General features: G+C 43.2%; 1 protein-coding gene across 2 annotated transcripts in view; it reads right to left on the reverse strand.

The window, feature by feature from the left end:
• Window positions 1-2698: 2698 nt before the first annotated feature.
• Window positions 2699-23090, reverse strand: part of UBE2Q2 (ubiquitin conjugating enzyme E2 Q2) — a 39943-nt gene continuing 19551 nt past the window's right edge. For both annotated transcript variants that reach the window (XM_033159682.1, XM_033159681.1), the window contains 9 exons: window positions 21832-21969; window positions 21351-21435; window positions 15065-15125; window positions 13362-13452; window positions 13058-13116; window positions 8180-8228; window positions 6270-6365; window positions 5409-5475; window positions 2699-4387 (listed from right to left, as the gene is read on the reverse strand). In XM_033159682.1, coding sequence (XP_033015573.1) covers window positions 4356-4387; window positions 5409-5475; window positions 6270-6365; window positions 8180-8228; window positions 13058-13116; window positions 13362-13452; window positions 15065-15125; window positions 21351-21435; window positions 21832-21969 — 678 coding nt within the window. In that variant the 3' untranslated portion in view covers window positions 2699-4355. The remainder of the gene's footprint in view (window positions 4388-5408; window positions 5476-6269; window positions 6366-8179; window positions 8229-13057; window positions 13117-13361; window positions 13453-15064; window positions 15126-21350; window positions 21436-21831; window positions 21970-23090) is intronic.

Consider the following 23090-nt stretch of genomic DNA (forward strand, 5'->3'; position numbering starts at 1 on the left):
AAGCATTTGACTGTGTCGACCACAGCAAACTATGGCAAGTTCTTAAAGAAATGAGAGTGCCTGATCACCTCATCCGTCTCCTGAGAAATCTCTATGTGGGACAAGAAGCTACAGTTAGAACTGGATATGGAACAACCGATTGGTTCAAAATTGGGAAAGGAGTACGACAAGGCTGTATATTGTCTCCCTGTTTATTTAACTTATACGCAGAATTCATCATGAGAAAGGCTGGACTGGATGAATCCCAAACTGGAATTAAGATTGCCTGAAGAAATATCAACAACCTCATATATGCTGATGACACAACCTTGATGGCAGAATGTGAGGAGGAATTAAAGAACCTTTTAATGAGGGTGAAAGAGGAGAGCGCAAAATATGGTCTGAAGCTCAACATCAAAAAAACTAAGATCATGGCCACTGGTCCCATCACCTCCTGGCAAATAGAAGGGGAAGAAATGGAGGCAGTGAGAGATTTCACTTTCTTGGGTTCCATGATCACTGCAGATGGGGACAGCAGTCACGAAATTAAGACGCCTGCTTCTTGGGAGGAAAGCAATGACAAACCTAGACAGCATCTTAAAAAGCAGAGACATCACCTTGCCGACAAAGGTCCGTATAGTTAAAGCGATGGTTTTCCCAGTAGTGATGTATGGAAGTGAGAGCTGGACCATAAAGAAGGCTGATCGCCGAAGAATTGATGCTTTTGAATTATGGTGCTGGAGGAGACTCTTGAGAGTCCCATGGACTGCAAGAAGATCATACCTAGCCATTCTTAAGGAAATCAGCCCTGAGTGCTCACTGGAAGGACAGATCCTGAAGCTGAGGCTCCAACACTTTGGCCACCTAATGAGAAGAGAAGACTCCTTGGGAAAGACCCTGATGTTGGGAAAGATGGAGGGCACAAAGAGAAGGGTACGACAAGAGGACGAGATGGTTGGACAGTGTTCAGTGAACAGCAGTTGCTGGGAATTTATTGAGAGATACTTTTTATCCTCATGCTTTGCCTGTAAGCTTCTCAAGAGGCTTATAACTTATTTTATTCTCTATCAAAGTAGAGGAAATTGTGCACAAGTGAGACTTCATGCATTACACTTGTATCCCACTTTTCCTCCAAGGTCAAGCTCCCCCCCCCCCCAATTTTATCCTCAGAATCACCCTGGGATGTAGTTGCAGCTGTGTGTTTACTAGAAAATCCCTCGAAGTCAAGGATGGCCAATTCCCAAGAGACTGCGATCTACTCACAAGAGTTAAAAACGGACAGTTATCTACCCCCTTTTTGGGGTTTCAGGTTCATGTCAAAGTTGTTGAGTTTTTTCAGGGAGGAGGTAAAATGTTGAGCTTTTTTTAGGGGAGCCACAGTTGTTCAGCTTTTTTGGGAGGAGCTAATGATCTACCAGTGATCTACTGCAGACATACAGTGATCTATAAGGGATATTTGAAGGAACTGGATATATTTAGCTTGGAGAAGATTAAGACGGGAAAAGATTGCAGTCTTCAAAATACATAGAAAATGCCAACATTTTGCTGTCTACTGGCCCAGTATTCTGGCTCACTACTCACCTCCTCATGAATCCCAGAAACCAGTTATTTCAAGGCATACTTTCTTTGACAGTGTAGGGGTGTGTGTGTGTATGTGTGCGTGCGTGTGTGCAAGCTGGTGGGAATCGCTACCGCTTGAAGGAACAAATTGCATAGCACTGTGTGTTTGTCCTGAATCCTCAGATACTATGCTGCATTGGGGCCCCAGGTTAGTATCACAAGATACTCCATACACTTTCTCCATGCCACACATAATTTCACACACCTCTTTGATGTTCCTTTACTTAACTTTTTTTTAAACTAAAATGCCCCATATAAATCTGTATACTGTTTCCTGCTGTCAAGGATTTTTTTCCTCAGGGGGCAGGGGGGAACTTTCCCCATGCCTTAGCAATTTAGGAGGTTTAGTGGGGCACTGAGGGGACTCCACCCTGAGTAAACTGAATACCCCCCCCAAAAAACCTGCATGGATCTCTGGTTTCTACTTCTGCCTTCATCGTCTCAGACTGCAGACAAACAACTTCAAATACTTTCTTTAAAGCAGCCAACAGAGCTTCAAAATTACATAAAATCACTAATGTCATGTCTATATGAATCTGTATCACAGAATGTTATGTGTGAAACTGAAAGAAAAAACCAACTCTTCATGAGAGCTTTTGAGTGAGAAGCAGGTCATTTAAAATTATCACAGTGCTCTCTCACTCTCGCCAAGTTGTGATTCATGCTTTTGGTTGTTTCTAGTTTCTAATTCAGTGACAAAAAAGACAGTAACTTAGCTTCTTCATTTGCAAATGTGAACATGCAGCTTTTATGCAGGCCCATTTAAACTAATGAGCCTATGTTAAAGGTAAAGGGGCCCCTGACCATTAGGTCCAGTCGCGGACGACTCTAGGGTTGCGGCACTTATCTCGCTTTACTGGCCGAGGGAGCCGGCCTTTACTTCGGCGGGTCTACTCATGGGTTGAATACCACACTATGGGCTTAAACACCACTACTAAAGATTGGTTTTATGCTTTTTAAATTATTGTATTAGTGTACAGCATAGTAGATCGCCTTTTTAGCACTGTGTGCCATTTCTCGTGCTTACAAAACATCAGCTGCAAGATACAACTCAGTCATTGAAAGCAGACTCCTTCCAGAAATAAAGCGAGAAACAGAATTCTTAAAATGGTTCTTTATTCATAAACTTGATGCAAGTTTACAGATTACCATACACTGCTAAATAATTCTGCAATGAAAAATGAAACTCAGAAACAATAAAAAGCAAGCCAAGTGTGCACCTGTCATTCTGCTTGTCCATCAGAATACTAAAGAATTCAATAATGTATTCAAAGTTTTAGCCTCAGGTTTGAAAAGGAGCTGCAGAAATGCTTACAGAATTCGGCCTCTGACTTATGGCTGCTAACAGGATTTTACTGGAATAATATGTACAATCAAACAAGCAGGGAAGCTGGAAGTCATCCGCTTCCTAAAAGACTGAATGAAACAGTCTTTGACCAGGCCAATTCCTTCTAATCCAATCCTCCAAGCTAAAAAAATCCAAACAAAAACAGCATATGTGACCAAATGCCTGGGCACAAAAAAGCACAAATTTAGGATTTTTTTCTCCAAGGTCAAGAAGGAGGGCTGAGGGGCAGAGACATTTTTGGAGACCTTTTTTTAAAAAAAGTGCTTATACCCTTAATTCCTGTGAACAAAAAGGTCTTGTCAATTTCAGCTACCAAAAAATAAAAATCACACCTGATTTTTTTAAAAAGGTAAGGCAATGTTATAGCAGTTACCGACCCACAGCAGTTACAGATCCAGATTCATTTCCTAAACGGAAGAGCAGTTCCCCATTAGTTTTTCAACGAAACCATGGTCACTATAGCAACCTTCTTTAAAAAACTCTGAATCAAGTGATCCCTGGGACTTGTTACTGTTGCTTTTGTTTAAAAAAACATTTTCAAAGGAGTGTCTTCTTGATTTCTGCCAATTGCTTTTAAAAGTTCATTACTCTACAAATGATTGCAACAACCCGTTAATAGAACCGAATGCCTAAGAAGGTTTCTAGTATTTTAAATAACTTCAAGCTTTATATCTATGGCTCCTCCTTTCAAAGGAGCCAACAAGAAGCAAAGTAGCCCAGCAAAAAACGATGCCCCAGTGGATATGACTAGTCACAAAGTTCTATTGGCACAGCCTGGCTCTGCTGAAGCAGCATGACACCTCAAGGGCAGCTCTGCCCAGAAACAGTTCATATCCTCAATACAGCCATGAAGGAAGAAGAAAAGTTTTAACGATTTAACATTACAGTTCTCCTATCATCAAATTTGGCAATACTATGAATGCTCTCAGTTTTAGACCAAGGGGAGGAGGGAGGAGTCTGATTTAATGAGACCTGAAAACGTCGTAACATATTATTAAACTAACTTTATTCAACTTTGTTGACTTTAAATAAAATATATGGCGGTTGTCTGCAGTTTGGAAAAACAAGTAAGTGCATACAAAAGGGGGAGGGATCTTAATGACTGGTATTTTAGTAAACCCCAAGAGCCCAGTTTGAAGGATTAACACTCTAAAATGGAGTGGGGGTTGGTATGCTTAATTCATGGGGACAATAAAGTTTTAAAACTGTTCAGTTGAAGATACTTGACAGAAGAGCAGAATTGTACAGCTGTAGCTTATACTGGATGTGTCAGTCAACAGATTATCCACTAGTTATCTATGAGCTAGAATCTTCAGTATGGCTGTTATAGGGGCATTCATAGTTGAATCTGTGTTGGAAGGAAAATCTTTTACTGACATTGGTCCAAGTGTATGAAAAGTCCACGATGTTAACCATCTTCTTTAGGAGGCGTAAACCAGCCTGCAGGAAGTAAAAGATTTGGCATTAACAAATGTGCAGCAGTGGTGGCAACGCCCATTTTGTAAGTGCACACGTGCTTAATAACTATATAATATACCGTGACACTTGGTTGAAGCACCAGTGCAGACAGGTGTTCTGAGCACCCACATAAGACAGCATGAGTTGTTTGATGTGTTTCAGTCTACATATAAATAACTCAGTGCTTAGGAATCCAGTTCTGCAACTGGAAGATATTATGCAAAAACCAGCAACATTTGGAAACAATTTACTTGACAGACTGTCCTAATGATCAAACATGCAAGCAAAGAATTGTCAACCCACCTTTATATTACCAGTACCTAATACCAGGACCAGTCTTAAGGGGGTTCTCAGTACGGTGCCAATGATGGGCCTCCAGCTCCCCCCAGTGTGGGTCTGCTGGGCCAGGGCATTGCACTTTGGAGAAGCTAAATGGCAGCTGGCTGCCACAGGTGGGAACAGAGTTTGGTTCCTCTTCAGAAGTGGTACCACGGCCTGCTCAATACTGAAATGGCTGCCCAGGAGCCTGGCAAGGAGAGTGGTAGGGTGACACAGCTGGGTTGGGCCAGCGTGAGGGGCCCTGGGACAATTGTCAACCCCTAGCACCAGGCCTCATAGGATCTACAATGAAACCAAATCAAAACTACAATTCATTATTAGAAAGGTAATTTTTAACTTCCTTCCCCCACTTTAATTCACTAGACCTCCCCAAAAAGTGTAACCTTAAATTGCTGCCCTACCAGTCTACTGAGATCAATTAGCTGATCTAGTTTTCAGATTAAACCTTGGTGGGGGTTGCAATTATGTTTACGTATCAGGGAAGTAGGAGTTAAGTTATGATCAGCTTCCCAGCACACTATTACACCATTTACAGAACCAGACTACGCGCAGTTTGGATGCCTGTGAAAAACATGCACATGGGTAGTGGAGTGGCTTCTCTCCTCTGACGTTATACTTACACAACTATGTGTTTTACCATAGCATGCATACATACCATACATACCATTTTTCTCATGTAACTGTACTAGAGATTTATAGGATTGCTGCGCTCTTGCTAGGTTATATTGGTTCTGAAAGAAAGAGATGATTGGTTGAAGTACATATCCCAACCATGACAGAGTAGTTCTGACTCAGTCTGGATGCATTGTGGTGACAGGCTCTGCCCACAGTCTGTTTAAAGTGTTTTTCTTCCCCAAGTTCCCAATTGGTGGGATCCTGGGGGTCATAAACGTTGCTTGGGGTGGTTAAGTTCCCTGAACAGGGGTTCGCCTCTTCTGTAATAAACCTCATCTAAAAAACCCCAAAGCCCATCAACCATTCCTCCGCACACATTACATTATTTTACAGGTATGGGGTTGCAGTCAATTAGCCAAGAAAGTATTGCCAGCCGAGTGCCTCTTTTGATCATTTACTGTGGGTCACACACATTCATACCAGGGTAGTCTAACACGTGGCCCTTGTGGCCTTTTTTGGTTGCCCCAGACACAGCAGGGAGCAAGAAGCAGCTCCTGGGGCAGCAGTGGCATTGAGAAGGAGGCAGGGGGGCTCTGACAGGGTCCTTGAGGCCCCCACCTCCCTCCCCAAGCCTAGTTAGTGCTTTTCCAGCTTTGAAAAGAAAGTGCCAATCAGGTGGAGCTTATAATTCATAACCACAGCCTCCCATGTTGTTCTTGCTGTGTTGGAGGCACGAAAGTGACCCCTCTGGGGCGCAAGTCCTGGGCTCAGATGACACAACCCCCCTCTTGGCCTTGCTGCTGATGTGGTCCAAAGGAAAGGAAAGCAAGACATTTGGCACCAGGACTGCTCTTATGCTGTTATACCACAATACATGAACAGCAGGAAAAGAATACTGGCGTGTATTTACCTTATTTGCTCCAAACTGTACTCTGGCTTTTCCTTTGACTAATGTGGCATTGATCTGCATGATGACAGATTCTGTAGAATAGGCACTACTCCAACCCTGGAAAAAATACAGAATAGGATTGCATTTTGTCAGCTTGCCTTGCAGAAAACATTCAATCGCAAACAGACCTCCCTGCACTAAACCAGGCTAATTTGGGTTCATGTTCTAACATTTGAAAATGGCAATTATTTGCCACAAGGGGAGAAAATATGAAATAGGGGTACGTTACAGGGGAGCAAGGAAGAGGAAAAGTCAAAGTTTCCTGGCAAGGCAAAAAAATAAAGAAAAACATAAGCACATCACAAGACTCCAAATGCAATGAAAATTCATAACAATTACAATGTTTGTTTAATAAATTAAAAACATATTCAGATCTCATTACTTATAGCTGGAAAGAAAGATTTACTGTGAAACACAGTCTAGCGTTCTGCTCTATCTAATTGTTTTCAGCTACTTTGTTTTGATTACTTTGTATTTTAAACTGTTTTTGTTTTAATTATTTTTATTTGTCTTTCGTGTGCCAGCCCCTCCTGCAACCTGAGGAATTGTGGTTGTCATATCAGCCTGCCTGGTCTGCAGCTGCTGTTGCTGAATGCCAGCATGAATGAATGCAGCTCGGAGCAAGACCTACCTCATCCACAACCTGGTTGTGGATAAGGAAGCCCATCTGGTCTGTATCACTGACACCTGGGTGGGTGAGCAGGGTGGTCTCATCCAGTTGTCCCCATTGGGGTACTCAGTACAGCATCAGACCAGACTTGAGGGTCAGGGAGGGGGAATTGCTGTGGTGTAATGAAATTCTCTCAATGTCCAGTTGCTGGGGGGGGGGAATCTAGAGTGTGTGTTCCTGCCATTGGGCAATCGGGACAGAGTTGGGATTCTGGTTTACTGCCCACCTTCCTGCGCAACAGTCTCCCTGCCTGGGCTGATCTCAGAGGTGGTGTTGAGGACTCTCAGACGGTTCTGAGGGAACCATGCCAAGGTGGCTCAGGACTTCATGGCTGCCATGATAACCATGGGACTGTCTCAACATGTCACCAGTCCAAAGCAGGTGGAACAGGGTGCTCTGAAAGTGGGGGGTATTGACCCTTGTCATGGTCAGGTGGCTTGGGGGGATTTTGCAGCTGATATGACGGGCGCTCCTGTTGAAGCCCTGGGCAATCTCTGGAATATATGAATGGCTCAGGCCATTGACATGATCACCTTGAGTGCTCTCTCCCACTTCGTGGAGCCCATTTGACTCCCTGGTAACCTCCAGAGCTTAGGGTGATTAAACAAGTTGGGAGACAGCTCAAACTCAAACTGGAGGAAAGATCTGGCTGAATCACTGAGCTTACCTAAGTAGCAATGAAGGCAGCAAAGAAGGCATACTTTGCTGCCTCCATTGCATCAAGGGTGTGGACAAAATGCTTGAATCGGTCAGGGCATTGTGGACTCTTGTCCCTCTTGGCTGATAAAAACTAGCAGGGAGGGGAAAGCTGGCTTGTCCCAGGAAGTGATTAATGCCTCCTTGCAAGAGAGGGCAGTCTCTGCCTGCTTCAGGGAGGCAGTGGTAAAACCACTCCACAAGAAACCACCCCTTTGATTCAGAAAATCTAACTAACTACTGGCCAGTTGCTAATATCCCATTCTTGAGCGGATGGTCGTGGACCTAATTCAGGCACTCTTGGAGGTAATTGATTTTCTAGATTCATTTCAATCAAGGTATAGGCCCAGTTTGGCACAGAAACTACTTTAGTCGCCTTGTAAGATGCCATACTGAGTCAGCTGCACGTTATAAGAATTTGGAAATGGGGGTCTGTTCAACTAGCTGCAGAGGACTTCCATAGGAGCAGACAAATCTGGAGCAAGACTTCTGATTCTGCATGTACCTGTTTAGTAAGAAGCTCCATGCATAATGCACCTCCACCGAGAACATACCTGCAGGACAGAAAAGCAAGTTGAGAATATGATTTTCAGTAAGACCTTGGAAAGACTAACATATTAATTATGAGACATGCATTTGTGTACTAGAATCATATTCATCAGAAGGGTTATTCTGAGTTGCACAATCTGTATCTTCCCAGCATTGTTTTGTCTGCCTTTGTCATTCAGATGGGAGCCAGCAATTTAGACAGCACGCTCAGACAACGAGTATTAAAAGGGTTAAATATTGGTCAGCCAAAGTCAAGCCAACCTCATTGGCTTCGTCTATTGGAATTATTCTGGACACAGACCAATAAAAGCTCATGAATGTACAAATGAGAAGTTATGTGAACTCAAAGCATCAAACAGAAACAGACTACCTGTGAGACCAGGTGAGGCGGGTGTAGAGCTTCCCTCACCCCTTCTTCCCTGGCAGGAAGGAGGGTGCCATTTCGTGGTTTGCCTCAGGTGCCAAAATGCCTTGGGCCAGGCCCTGGCATCCAAGCTATTCAATCCATGGCTTTATAACTGTTGAACCCCTTTGGCATCAGCTCTATAATCAGCACTGATGTAACTGAGTTAGCCAACTGTGCATAATGACTGTGCACTCACTGTTTTGATACCACTGTTCTGACAACAATCCAGTCCTCATTTTAGTGCATTTTATTACTGTTACACTTTGCTGTTCTCTTTGTCAGCGGCTTAGAAAATACAACAAGGGAAACATTTAAAAACAGCCACCAATTTTAACTTTTGTTCACTTCCCTCCAACTGGAGTAGAAATCAGCACAGTCGTCTTTGGTTAATCTCTCACATGATTTATTCTGAAGTTATGCATGTCAGAGAATCAGAGTGGAAGTGCTATCAGATCCAACCCTTTCCACAGCTGGCCACTACCACCAGTTACAAAATGTATGCAAACAGCACACAAAGGAAAGCCACTTTACTAAATGATGGCCCAGTTCAGATGCCAGAGGAAACCATGGCTTCCCATCATGCAAACAAATCTACAGCTTATTCCCCCTAGACAGCATCTTAAAAAGCAGAGGCATCACTTTGCCGACAAAGGTCCGTATAGTTAAAGCTATGGTTTTCCCAGTAGTGATGTATGGAAGTGAGAGCTGGACCATAAAGAAGGCTGATCGCCAAATAATTGATGCTTTTGAATGATGGTGCTGGAGGAGACTCTTGAGAGTCCCATGGACTGCAAAAAGATCAAACCTATCCATTCTTAAGGAAATCAGCCCTGAGTGCTCACTGGAAGGACAGATCCTGAAGCTGAGGCTCCAACACTTTGGCCACCTAATGAGAAGAGAAGACTCCCTGGAAAAGACCCTGATGTTGGGAAAGATGGAGGGCACAAGGAGAAGGGTACGACAGAGGACAAGATGGTTGGACCAGTGTTCTTGAAGCTACCAACATGAGTCTGACCAAACTGCGGGAGGCAGTGGAAAACAGGAGTGCCTGACCTGCTCTGGTCCATGGGGTCACGAAGAGTCGGACACGACTAAACAACAACATTCCCCCCTTAAAATGTGTGTGTGTGTGTGTGTGTGTGTGTGTGTGTGTGTGCTTACTGAGGTACTGACAACAGATAATGTAAGAAAATATTAACATAAATAAGGACATAAGCTGAAACATAAAATGAATACAAACATTTCTTTTTTCGTTGGCAACCTGGAAGGAAACAAAACTGGATATTGTTGAAGAGTCCATTCACATGAAAGGTAAGTGCACATTTGCATCAGTAAGTGCAAGTCACCAAGACCCCTCTTTTGTGGCTGAAGTATCAGAAGCAGCTGTTCCACTTTTAAGCAAACCTCCATTTCTCTTTATATCAGATTTTGTAAAACTGGTTTGTTTAAACTCTGGATATAGAGTACAGCCCAGGCTCAAAACCATGGTTTCAGACTTAAAGGAGGAACTGCAGTTGTTTAAAGGGGAAGCAGAAGCTTCCGATCTCCTCCTAGCAGCCCTGCAGAAGAAAGAGGCAGTGGGATTGTGTGAGACTGAGGGTCACTGCAGCTCATTCACACAACAGGAAGCATGTTCCAAGAGGCAGTGGGATTGTGTGAGACTGAGGGTCACTGCAGCTCATTCACACAACAGGAAGCTATGTTCCCCTGTTACATCTGACTCAGTTTAAATCATGCTTGAATTTTTTCAAGTGACATGGCTGTGCTTTTGGCATCTCTGTGACCATTGTTATGCCTCTGCTTTAGCAACTGCAGTGAACACTGCTCTCATTTATGTTCACAGTGTCATGTGTGAATGTGGGGGGAGGGGGCAAACCTTCTCTCAGAGTCAGCCAGCTGGGAGGTTGGAAGGAAGCAAGACAAGAACCACCTCCTTACAGGCAACTGACAGTCATGCTGCAGTCAGAAAAGTAGCCAAGGTTTCCAGGAGAAGGAAAGACAAGGTGGGAGTGGGGAAAGGTCACAATGCGTGGGAACTGAATTTGCGCATCTGAACGATAAAGCTGTCAACTCCTGGCACGTGCATCAGAACTGATATGGACAGCAATGCAAAACAAATAATTTCTGCCAAGCTGGTGTATAAAAGCAGCAATTGAGAGATTGGGGGCTTTAAGTTTTATTCTTCCAGGCCAATTGCTGGATTCCTTGGGCAAAGGGGCATCATCACTAAAGTCTGGTGCTTTGCTTTCATAGCAACTCTTCTCACACAGCCGTGGGAACCACTGCTGCTCTTCTCACACCCACACATCCCCCTATCAGTTGGTGGCTTTGGAGAGGCTGGCCTCACACAGTTTCTCAGCCAACAGAGTTCAGCTGTTTCCAACAAGTCTGTGGGAAGGTGCAGAAGACCCAAAGGCAGCTCCGTTTGATCCCTAGAGCTCCATGATGTTGAAATGGGGATGGGGAATCAAGCAAAGATGCATTGCTTGCAGGACAGGGAAAGTCCCAAGGCTCCATGACACTGAGTACTTGCAACGGAGACCCTGTGACAAAAAGACTATAGAACTGGTACAGGTTGTACCATGGCTTAGCGAGCCCACCATTAAAGATGAAGAAATATCAAGGGCCACTGTTCCTGGGACTGTGCCATTTGAGAAAGCAAGTATGGAGATCTCATGTTTGCATGCCCTCGGCCACCCCAAGCAAATTCCTTCTGCAAAGGAGATTAATAGACATGCTAGCTTTCCAAAGGCATGCAGTAGAAATGCATGAACCCTCCACCCTCGGTTTATGAAGTGGCATAGTCCTTATAGGGGTGAATTCTTGTCAGCTTCACTGACAGTAAAGTGGTCGGTCTGTTACTTTACGCTGACCTCCCCACAAGAAGTCCAGTGTCACAAACATGGTCTCTCCCTGCCCCTGCCCCCACCCGTTTTATCCTGCCAATTTCACCTGTGGGTTTGGCAGCGTGAGTGTCACCCAACGAGCTTCAAGGCTGCAGGGGATTTGAGTGTGGGGTCTCCCAGGACAGAGAGAAGTTCACCTCTTTCTCACATAACACTAGAAGGTGGAGCATCCAAAGCAGCTAACTGCTGGGAGAATTAGGATAGACAAAACCAAGTGCTCCACACACCACACAGTTATAGCTCTTGAACTGGCTGCTGCACAATGTTGTGGTGGCTACTAGCTAATATGCCTTTAGAAGGGGACCAAGGCAATCTGAATACAAATCATGATGCCTCGATGCCTCAGAATACCAACAGCACGAGAGAGCCACTGCCCTCGTGCCCTGCTTGCAAGCTTTTCAGAAGCATCTGCATGGCCACTGCAGAAACAAGGGGCTTGACAAGACAGGCCTTTGGTCTGATCTAGCACAACTCTTATTACACCACAAGCAGTATGAGCCAATGCACCCTGCCCATGGCTGCTGCAAAAAGGAGAATGTGCTCAACACCCACTGCAGCCTCTCCAAAGGCACAAGCACAGCAAGGGAACATTAATGAAATCTCTGGAGAGAAGAGGGCTGGTGTATAAGAGAGATTCAGGTAAGTCAGCATCTTCTCCTCATGCAGACAGGTGAGGTGACTTAAAGTAACCTGGTCCCAACTGGGTACCTTATGGATTGCTTTTTCCTACATGAACCAGCCTGGCAGGAGAGTCCGTCACTGGGGGTCCTGTATGTTTTACCCCACCCTTGGAAGAGAGGCAAGTGGCTTACCTAGGGTTGCACTCCCAACTGTGAAACTCCTTCCCAAATGGTTTTTATTGTTGCTTTCAGTGCCACTTGACTGAATAACTGCTCTGAGGTAGCATGGCTTTAGTTTTTCTGTTGCTCCTGGTGTTCTTTTTTGGTATTGCTGTTTTAAATTATCTAGATTTGATATTGCTGTACAATTGCTGTTTCAGGATATTCGTAAGCTGCCTTGAATACATTTGTATGGTGGAAATACAGTATTCCATTAAAACAACAGTTCTATTTAGTTGATTGCAGTCTCTGGGAGCTCATGACCAGGACTTGTAAACAGGGGTGTTTTGAGGGGGAGGTTGGAGTGCTGTCTCATGGGGTACATAGGACCAAGAGACGTGGATGGCGAGGGACCTGCTGCAGTGACCGGCAACAGCTGTACCATGCTTGTCTTCCTGCCCAAGAATGTGCACAGTTGTGGGGTTGGACTAGATGACCCTCATGACCCCTTCCAACTCTATGATTCTAACAACAGCACTTATCCTGGTAGAGCCAAGTTAGGAAACCTCCTAGGTCACTGTTATCTATGAAAGATGTTTGCACTGCATAAGACTTCCAGTGCAACATCAGGTGGCCACAGAACCATGCACTAAAACATAACTTCCCAAATGTTAATGTAACAGCTTTGTGATTTATTCTTAAGAAACTGTGTGTGTATGTGTGTTTAAAAAACCAACACCTACCCGCCAGTGAGCACAGGAGAGACCACTCTCACAAATGGAGGATCAAAGGGAAAGTTATCCTAAGAACAAAAAAAAGTAAATCCAAAAGTCAAAAACTTTCTAAATTTGATGCCCTGTTGCAAATACATCATTCTGAAATCCTATATTTTAATTCTTTTTATTTGCAATATGGCACTGTATCCAACCAAGTTCTACTCAAAGTAGACTCAATAAAATTAAAGAACATAATTCTCGTTAATTATTTGCTTTGGATTTAGATACCAATGAAAACTTTTTCACACACTGGATACTGTTTTTCTCTTACCTTAAAAGAGAAGTTGAGCAAAATATATTCTACACCTTCTTTTTCTTTTAAGACTTGAAGATCACTATGCAATGGGCTGTCAGGATCAACCCTGCCAATGGAGAATGAGGAAAAGCAGAAGGATTGAATCGCTCAGGTCTGAGTGCTTATCACTACCTTTCACAAACAACTAGGCCATGTTGAGTGAAGCATGTCCTTCAGAATGAAAGGTCAGCTGTTTACAGGGTGTGGTTCACCTGCAGTTAAGGGTCCTAACCAACATGCTGGCTGCAGGCAAGTGTTTCTCTGGAGGGCAGGGCTGAAGTCATCAGGGAACAGGGAATAATCCTGCACATCAGCTGCAGACTTAGGAGTCTTGAGGAACAGATTCCATATCCTAAGACTCTCTGTTTCACAGGAATCTCAAGGAATGTATGACTCAATTTAAAAAATGCCCACCAAGTCTCTAGACTTTGCATTCTTAAAGATGGGTGTTAATTAAACAGTTTGGGTGCATATTTTTTAAACTGTTTTTGAAAGAATTCTTTCTTGAGAACAGTTTATAATCCTGTTAGATAGATAGCAAGCAGTCTGAAATACTCCTTATGTATTTATTGAAATGCATAAGGAACAGTTTGTAGCCTTGGGGAGGAGGAAGGGGGTTTTGGGTTAGGAGAAGGACAGATGAGATGCAGTATTCAGGGCTGCTGTGTCTTGTTTAGCACTTCTTGTATGAATAAAAACAAGGTTTAGATAATATACAGTGGTACCTCAGCTTTCAAACAGCTTAGTTCCCAAACAGCTCGGAACCCGAATGCTGCAAATCCAGAAGTAGGTGTTCCGGTTTTCAAACTTTGCCTCGGAAGCCAAACGTGCTCCTGAGCTTCCGTTTTTACCCTTGCGCATCTCATTTGAGTCCCCCACATAGTAATTAAGGCTTTTTTCATCCCGTTTGTATCCTTGAGCAGCTAATTTAAGGCCTGCCCCCATTGTAATTAAAGCCTTCTGTTTCTGACTGCAGTATTCTGAGGTGATATTTGGTGCTTCTGTTTTTGCTATTTTTTACGTTTTTGATAGTGTGGCTTTTTCATTTTTGCGACTGTGGCTTGTTTTTCATTTTATGATTGATTGATTGATTGTGTGACTGCGGAAATGGATAAAAGCCCCCCATCCAAACAATGACTATCATCAGTGCAGGGAAGGAAAAAAATAAATTTTAATTTTTATCATCTACAATACTGTCTTATTTATTTTACAGTACAGAACATTGATTATTGCTTTCATTTTATGGATCAATTGTCTTGTTAGATAGTAAAAAGTTTTGGAACGCTTTGGTTTCAATTTGTGGAACTGATTAAATTTGAGAATTTTAGGTACCGCTGTACACTGTGTCACAATGGGGACTGATTTACTTTACACAGGAAGGAATGCCTCTCCTGCAAGAGTATTAGCCCTCTGCAGTTTTATAAGCACTTAAAAGTCTGTTTTTTAAAAGAGATGCACTGGCTAATCAAGTGACCTAGCCAAGTAGACCTACAAAAAAGTCTAGAGTGACAATCCTAAACTCTGCAAAATAGTATACAACTTTTCCTAGGGGCAGACATCAAAAAATCATCATCATCATCATCATCATCATCATGCACCTTCATCCACCAACCCAGCTATCCAGCAATAGCAAAACCACTGATTTAGGACAGTGTTGGGGTGGGGGAAAGTGAACTTACCTTAGAAGTTTTACATGCCAGTCATATAGGCTGTCATTTACAAGCTCCACGGAATAAATCCCTGCAGAAAATGGAAATGAAAAGGGTTGCTTGCTTACATTGTTACTAGAAAACACACCCACACCCAAACCCAAGATAGCAATCTAGAACTCCACAAAGGTTGAATGCAAAGAGATGCTGAGTTCTGAATGAGCAAGGCCCTCTCTTTCTACTTGCACCTTCAGTAAAAATAACAACAACAACACGTATCTGAAGAAGTGTGCATGCACACGAAAGCTCATACCAAGAACAAACTCAGTTGGTCTCTAAGGTGCTACTGGAAAGAATTTTCTATTTTGTTTCAACAACAACACTCTTAGGGTAGCATCTGTGCACATATTGAATGACTGTACCTTCTACCAGCTGAGGTTCCCGGGGCAGCATCTGCTGCTGAATCAGGCAAATAAGCATATAGAGAATCCCCAAGAATGTATTTTTAAAATGAGTGAATTCTGTGGCTTTCAAAATACCACACACAATGTGGAAAAGAAGATAAAGCAAATAAAAAGGCCAGGAAAATCCCATTCAGTTTCTTTCTTGCATTTCTATTAATAGAAGAAACTACGAAATTTAGCCAGCTTATGCAGTCTTTCCAGTGCCAAACAGTCTATGTCGCCAGCCCCTGCTGAAGAAGAAAGCTCTGGAGGGATGCTCTCTCTATAGGCAACTCTCCTAGTTAGTTTTAAATGACTTACAAATAATAAAAAGTGCAGTCTGTAGTACAACAGAATGAGTTGTGATTATGCTGCGAAAAGTAGGCAGGTCTCTCTCTGCCTGCTCAAGCAATATTATTATTATTATTATTATTATTATTATTATTATTATTATTATTATCATCATCATCATCATCATCATTATTATTAATACCCCAGCCACTCTGGAAGGCTCCCAACAGAATTAAAAGCACAATGAAACATCAAACATTAAAAACCTCCCTAAACACCAGAGTTGTTTATTTCCTTGATGTCTGATGGCAGGGTGTTCCACAGGGCTGGTGCCACCACCGAGAAGGCCCTCTGCCTGGCTCCTCGCAGGGAGGGAACTGCCAGAAGGTCATTGGAGCTGGACCTCCATGTCCAGGCTGAACGATGGGGGTGGAGATGCCCCTTCAGGTATACTGGGCCGAGGCCATTTAGGGCTTTCAAGGTCAGCACCAGCACTTTGAATTGTGCTTGGAAACATACTGGGAGCCATTGAAGGTCTTTCAGGACCGGTGTTATATGGTCTTGGCGGCCACTCCCACTCATCAGTCTAGCTGCCGCATTCTGGATTAGTTGCAGTTTCTGGGTCACCTTCAAAGGTAGCCCCACATAGAGCACATTGCAGGAGTCCAAGAGGAAGATAACCAGAGCAAGGGATTGCTACATTCCCTTAGTGAAGAATGGGTTACAAATGCATAGGAGAAGGCAGTGATTCAGGAGTAGCACTTGCAGTTCTTGCCAGTGCCATCATACCTTACAGCCGTGAGCTGCCTTTTCTGATCACAGATTCTGTTGGCCTTAGTAGAACATAATATTACACTTGGGGTGAGGAGAAGAGTTGGGGAAGGGAGTTTCTGTAAAACTAAGTTTCACAAAACAACTGGTTAAGGATTAAAGGAAACAGAGTTTCAGAGCCATCGACTGGTTGAAAGATTATTTAAAGAAATGAAGGATTTCGTCTATGTAAGATTTTACTGGTTCATTCCACACCCACCCAGACAAATGACTGCAGCAGGTCTCCTTGAAAAGGCATGGCATTTCCCCTCCCCCCACTGATTTTTATTAATGTTCCAAATTTTAAACAAACAAATTAATTCAAAGGCATAGGATTGAGGGAGGATTAAGGGAGGTGCAAGATCAGGCCATGAAGCCGAACCACCAGTCCATACATATAATGGCCCACTATGCAAATGATCAGCAGAGAACTCCCTTGTTTGTGGGTTGTCCTCCTGGGCTGCCGTCTTTAGAACTTACAAGAATGTTTGCATCTACTGTTTCACAGTGGAGAGGTCAGTTTGGCAGGCAAAACACACTCACCTAGGCGCTCTAGAGCAGGGGTGGGTATTCTGTGGCCCTCCAGCTGATGTTGGGCTCCCAATTCCCATCGGCCCCAAACTATAATATCTGGAGGGACACAGGTTCCCCTTCTCTGCTTTAGAGGGAAGAGCATATTTGTGGTCAGGGTGGGAAAATGGATTGGGAACTTTAGTGGATGTGGGATGCTAGAAGCAATCCTGTATTTTCAATTAGGCTGGCTAGGCCCCTAAAAACAAGAATCCTTCCATTTTGTGAATGTTTCACTGTTATCTCCAGTGCTGGTGCTCAGGTCAGACTGCAGTCTGAAGATGATGCAGCCGGTTACTGTCAAAATGCACAGCTGACAGAATCTCCACTCTCAAGCCACTTCTATTCCAAGGTGCACCGGTTCATATGGAGCCTTTCGTAAGAGCAAATACAACACAACGCTACCTTGGGATTACTGTGCGTCAAGAGCTTATATCTATAGATAGCAAACACCCTGGCACTGATTAAGAATGCCACATATTAAGGATGTGTTCTTTCTAGCACAGATAGGTAATTCCCCAGACTTGAAATGAAACCAGGAACACCCCAGGAAGCACAAGTACCATGCAAGCCTTATTAAAAGCAGGTGCAATGCATTTGGATAGTCTTTATTCCAGAGCTAGACACATTTAAGTCGAAAACTAGAGAGAGCACCTTTCAACATCCCTACCTGAACCAGACTTGTGGGATCGACCAGTTTGTTTTTTAATAATCCCAAGAGGATCATCAACTAGAATCACATGCAGAAACAGAGCAAGTGTGCAAAGTCAGGTGCAAAAATATTGCGCATTTGCCTCCTGTGTCCCATAATGCACTGGGGTGAATAAACTCACAGTCCTGCCAAACAAAAACCCACTCCTGAGTTTCTCCCAAGTTGCCTTCATTTCAGCAGAATGAAGGGGTGAGGATAGAAAGTGGAGCTTTTTTTAAAAGGTAGGTAGCCGTGTTGGTCTGCCATAGTCAAAACAAAATAATAATAATAATTCCTTCCAGTAGCAGCTTAGAGACCAACTAAGTTTGTTCTTGGTATGAGCTTTCGTGTGCATGCACACTTCTTCAGATACTTTTTGTTGTTGCTATTGTTGCCATGGGGGAGGGGGGAAAGCAACCACGTGTTGTTGCTGTTGTCAAACAGCTGGGAGTAAAAAAACCCAAACCCTTCTCAATCTACTGAGAATCATCCAGGGATCCAAAACCTTTGCTGCCTTGGGGGCTTTGCAGATGCATCCACCATCCTCAGTTTCCCATGGAATGTCTGTTCCTCCAATCACATAGCCCTTTTATACTTCGGTTACACCTTGTGCCAGGCTGAAGGGCTGAACATGTTTCCAGTTTTGAGATGCCACACCAATGAAGCACTTGAGATCCTCCAGCCCTGCCTAGAATGTTCTCACCAGTTACAACTATCACACCAGGCTTGCTTCCATAAAACAGGTTGCACCCTTTTTAATGCAAAATTTGAACAACTTCTATGACAGAATGCCGCAGAATCCTGGCTCCTTATAAGGCTTATAAAAAAACTTTCCTAATTTTAAAGGGTTTTTAAGTTTCTAAATCCTGCAGAGACGTACAATCCCTGAAACCAAATGCCATTATATAAGTTATAGCTACCTTTTTCCACTCCTCTACTCCCATTTCATAGCTCGTTAATAAAACCTTAGCAGAAGTATTCGAATCTAATATAAGAAATTAAAGCCACCTACAAACACGAATCATATTTCTAAGAGTAATTTTTAAAAAACGTGCGCAATCAATTTAAATTACCTTTTTGTCAATATCCATTAAATAGACTCAAAGCTCAATTCAATAAATCCAAGTATTACTCTACAAAAGCCTCTCCTTCTTTCCATATCTTCAGTGGGCTGAACTTTCCAGTTATTCTGGCTATCCTTTTCGGGCTATCTAAGGTACCTAACTGTTGGAAATGCAATAGGGATAATGCTTCTCTACAACATATGTTATTTCATTGTCCTATACTGACATATTTTTGGCAGAAGGTAATTGTAACCATCAACAGAACTGTACGGAACAACCTTACATTTACAGAGCAAAATATCCTCTTGAATATTTTCAAGCACATGGAACCCTACAAAAGGACAGTATGAGTGGACTCTCCGTGCCCTGACCACAGCAAAAAGACGGATACTGAAGAATTGGAAAAATAAAAATACAGCTCACTTCTATGATTGGATTGAAGACTTAATACAAACACGCAACATATGAACAACTTGCATATAAACGCAGACTTGCCATGGACAAATTCAATAGTATTTGGAATCCATTCTTACAAATACTGTAATAGGTTAAGATCTGGAGAAGTACAAAAACAACCTTGTAAAATATATAGTTTTGGGTTTTTCCCTTCTGCACGGGTGCTGTTTCTCTTTTTCTCTCTTTTATTTACGTCTCATCATGTTTAGTGCACATATAAGTATGTACTTTTTGAACTTTCAATAAAGATGTCTGGATAAAATAAAATAAAAATCTAGCTACCCTTTTTATAAGTTAAGGTAGCCACCCAATTCAAACTCTCATAGAAGAGCAAAAGTCAAGGACAGTTTTTGACAGCCTCTGGGAACCCTTGTGCTATTTCTGCAGCTGCAAGGACACACTCAGATGTATACATCTTTGCTCCTAGACACAGCCTGACCTTGTGGAAAAATCACCACTGAAAAAAGCTTTAAAACTCAATATGGAGGTAGCTCAAACAATGTCCTTTACTCCTCTACTGTGCTATTCCAGGAACTGAACTACATACAGAATGAAGAGGACAGTCAGATAATTGGCTGGCTGTGCTGATCTATAGGAGAAAATCTACAAGCATTTGTTTACCAAGTAAATGCACAATTATTTTCTCAAGAGAACATAGGGCAAAAGCCCTGGAGCATGCCAGTTTCATATATTCTAATAAAAATAGAGAAGAGGAGGATTCTGCGGGATTTATTGTATTATATTGGAAGGATCTTGCTGTAGTCTTTGAACAAGTTTTTAGCTCTGTCTTAAGGAGAGAGAGAGAGAGAGAGAGAGAGAGAGGGATGGAGAGAGAGAGAGAGAAATGGCAGATAAGTTCAGCCTCTGCCCCTCATACACAAAGTTAGGGAGAGCTGCCTTTAAAAATATGCAGCAGCCATGAGAGGTGGAGGAACTGGTGGTTTAGACCTGCAGAATGCGGAGTACTTACTAGGAATGCAACACAGGGACTTTCTGTTAAGCTGGGAGAGGAAACTGTCAAATGTGATTTGATAAACGAGAGGGGGGGGGTTTCCTCAGGAAAAGCATTTTCAAGGGCAGGCCATTTGTAAGCAAATACAGTGGTGCCTCGCTAGACGAAAATAATTCGTTCTGCGAGTGTCTTCGTCTAGCGATTTTTTCGTCTAGCGAAGCACCAATGCAAGTAGCGGTTTTCGCGACAAAAAATACTTTTTTCTGTCTTGCGAGGCAGCCCCATTGACAATTTCGTCTTGCGGGGCAGCCTTCCGCTAGCGAATGCCTTTCGTCTAGCGAGGCATTCGTCTAGCGGGGCACCACTGTACTGAGACAGACTAGATATTACACTCTTCAGATAAAATCTGGGGTTTCCCACACTTTCTTTCTGTGTGGGAATTTGCAATTGACTTTTGATTCAGAGAGGGAGTCCTCTGACTGGTGGACAGGACTGTGAAATTTGAGGGTATTTGTGCTTTCTTTGCTTAACACAGATTTCAAACTGTTTGATGGTTGTTTAGTATTTCACCTGCAACACTTTGATAAAGTGCACAATGTTTATAATTTCATTTTTTAAAAAAAATTCTTAAAAGTATGAATGCCGAACTGAGTGCAACAGAGGAATAGATCAGAATTTGATAGCATAGACACTAGGAAAGAAGGCAAAACAAGCCATTTATTCAGTTTCAGATTTGGGCACATTTACAATAGAAATCTATGCATGTCTACTCATAGCTATGTCCCAGATAGCACAGCAAAAGCAAGTATACTATACATCAAGTTTAGCCACCCTGATACTCTCTAGATGTTTTGGACTCTAACTTCCAACAGCCCCAGTCAGCATGGCCAATGGCAGCTGCAATCAAAAACATCTAGAAGGCACCACAGTGGCCACCCCTGCCATACATTATATAGGATTGTGGTCTTAATTTTGCATATCGTAGCCCAGGTCAGAATAGAATGTTATGGTTTTGCTCATAAAAGATGCAGATACTTACCTGACTTGTAACTCTGCGACCTATATATATCCCTGAGTTCTTTCATAAGTCGATCTGAAGCCTGGACAGACCCAGAGACTGCACCCTAAAAATAAGTTAAGGGTAGATTGATTTGATAAAACTCTTAAAAGAACAGTCTCAGGGCCATTAAAAGGCTGTTTAAAAGAAGGCTACCAATGATCAATATTGAAAAACTGGCACAATCATTTAGGACACTAATTTTAAACATTTAACAAGTTGGAAGGTAGAAAAAAACAGTACATTTTTGGTAGTGATTTAAATTCTTTCTATATGTGTAAGTAGAATAAGTGCATACACAGAAAGCATGGAGAGACTGTAACCTTATAACTCCCAATATAGCTATGAAATTTACGGAAGTGTGCTAAAAGTACATACCGTACATCTCTGCAAGAAACGGTGCAGAAAATGAAATGCCATATGAACTCTACAGCATGCTCTCATTTGTTTCATCCCCACTTACATTTAGGTGGTCTTGCCTTTGACTCTTTCGGATTTTTTCTAGGATTGCCAGGTTCTCTTTCTCAATGCCATCATCCTCTGTTTTCTTTCCATCAACAGGTTCTTCCTCCTTCATATCATAATGATCGAGATCAATATCCTACAAGACAAAATTACTATACTACTTAAGAAGAACAGGGCCAACAAAAGCAAAGTTCATGTGCCTTAGTGCTTTGCATCAGTCAGGGTTTCTCATACAGGGCAGGGATGGGGGAAAACAAAAGCAAGGGCAAAAATGTGGGTGTATCTCATTGGCAAAATGCTTACAAAAGCAATTGAGACTTCACGCCTGTTTCTCTCACCCTGCCCTAAATGTGCACTATTGGATCAGGTGAAAGGGAAGCACAAGCCCCCCATTGCTTTGAGCACAGTTATCTCAGGCTGTAAACAGGAATATACACACAGGGAGGAGAGTGCATAGGAGCTAAGGGGAGCTCTACTGCAGGGTCCCTGGCAGCAGGGCCGGCGCATCCATTAAGGCAAACTAGGTAATTGCCTAGGGCGCCAAAATGGAGGGGGCGCTGGCCAGGCTTGGGTGGGGGGGCGGGGCGGGCTAGCAGCAGCTTCTCTGCTGTAGTGGAGAGGTGCTGCTTGCCCCCTACACCACCTCCTGGCTCCCGCTAAAGCAGGCTTTGGCGGGGGCGGTTGGCGGGACGGGAAAGCAGCAGCTCTCCGCTACAGCGGAGAAACTGCTGCTTGCCTCTCCACCACCACCCCACCTCCCGCTAAAGCAGGCTTTGGCGGGGGGTGGGCGGCGGGGGGCGCCAGAAGGTTGTCTGCCTAGGGCGCAAGAAAGCCTAGCACCGGTCCTGCTGGCAGCAGACAGATATGTCACATGCTGTTTGGGTGGGATAAGGATTGCACACAGAAGGGTTATTGAAGTTTAGGAGGGCAGATCTTGGGAACATTTCAATTTTAATCCCTATGGTTTCTACTCCTCTTTCCCTAGACAGATTCTAAAATGACAGAAGCCGGAACAAGGATAACAAAGACACTGAGGTCCAGCTCCGAGGGCCTTCTGGAGGTTCCCTCACTGCGAGAAGTGAGGTTACAGAGAACCAGGCAGAGGACCTTCTCGGTAGTGGCGCCTGCCCTCTCATCAGATGTCAAGGAAATAAGCAACTATCCTACTTTTAAAAGACATCTGAAGGCAGCCATGTTTAGGGAAGTTTTTAATGTTTAATGCTGCATTGTGTTTTTAATATTCAATTGGGAGCCGCC

This window comes from Lacerta agilis, chromosome 9, assembly GCF_009819535.1.
Source record: "Lacerta agilis isolate rLacAgi1 chromosome 9, rLacAgi1.pri, whole genome shotgun sequence".
NCBI lineage: Eukaryota > Metazoa > Chordata > Lepidosauria > Squamata > Lacertidae > Lacerta > Lacerta agilis.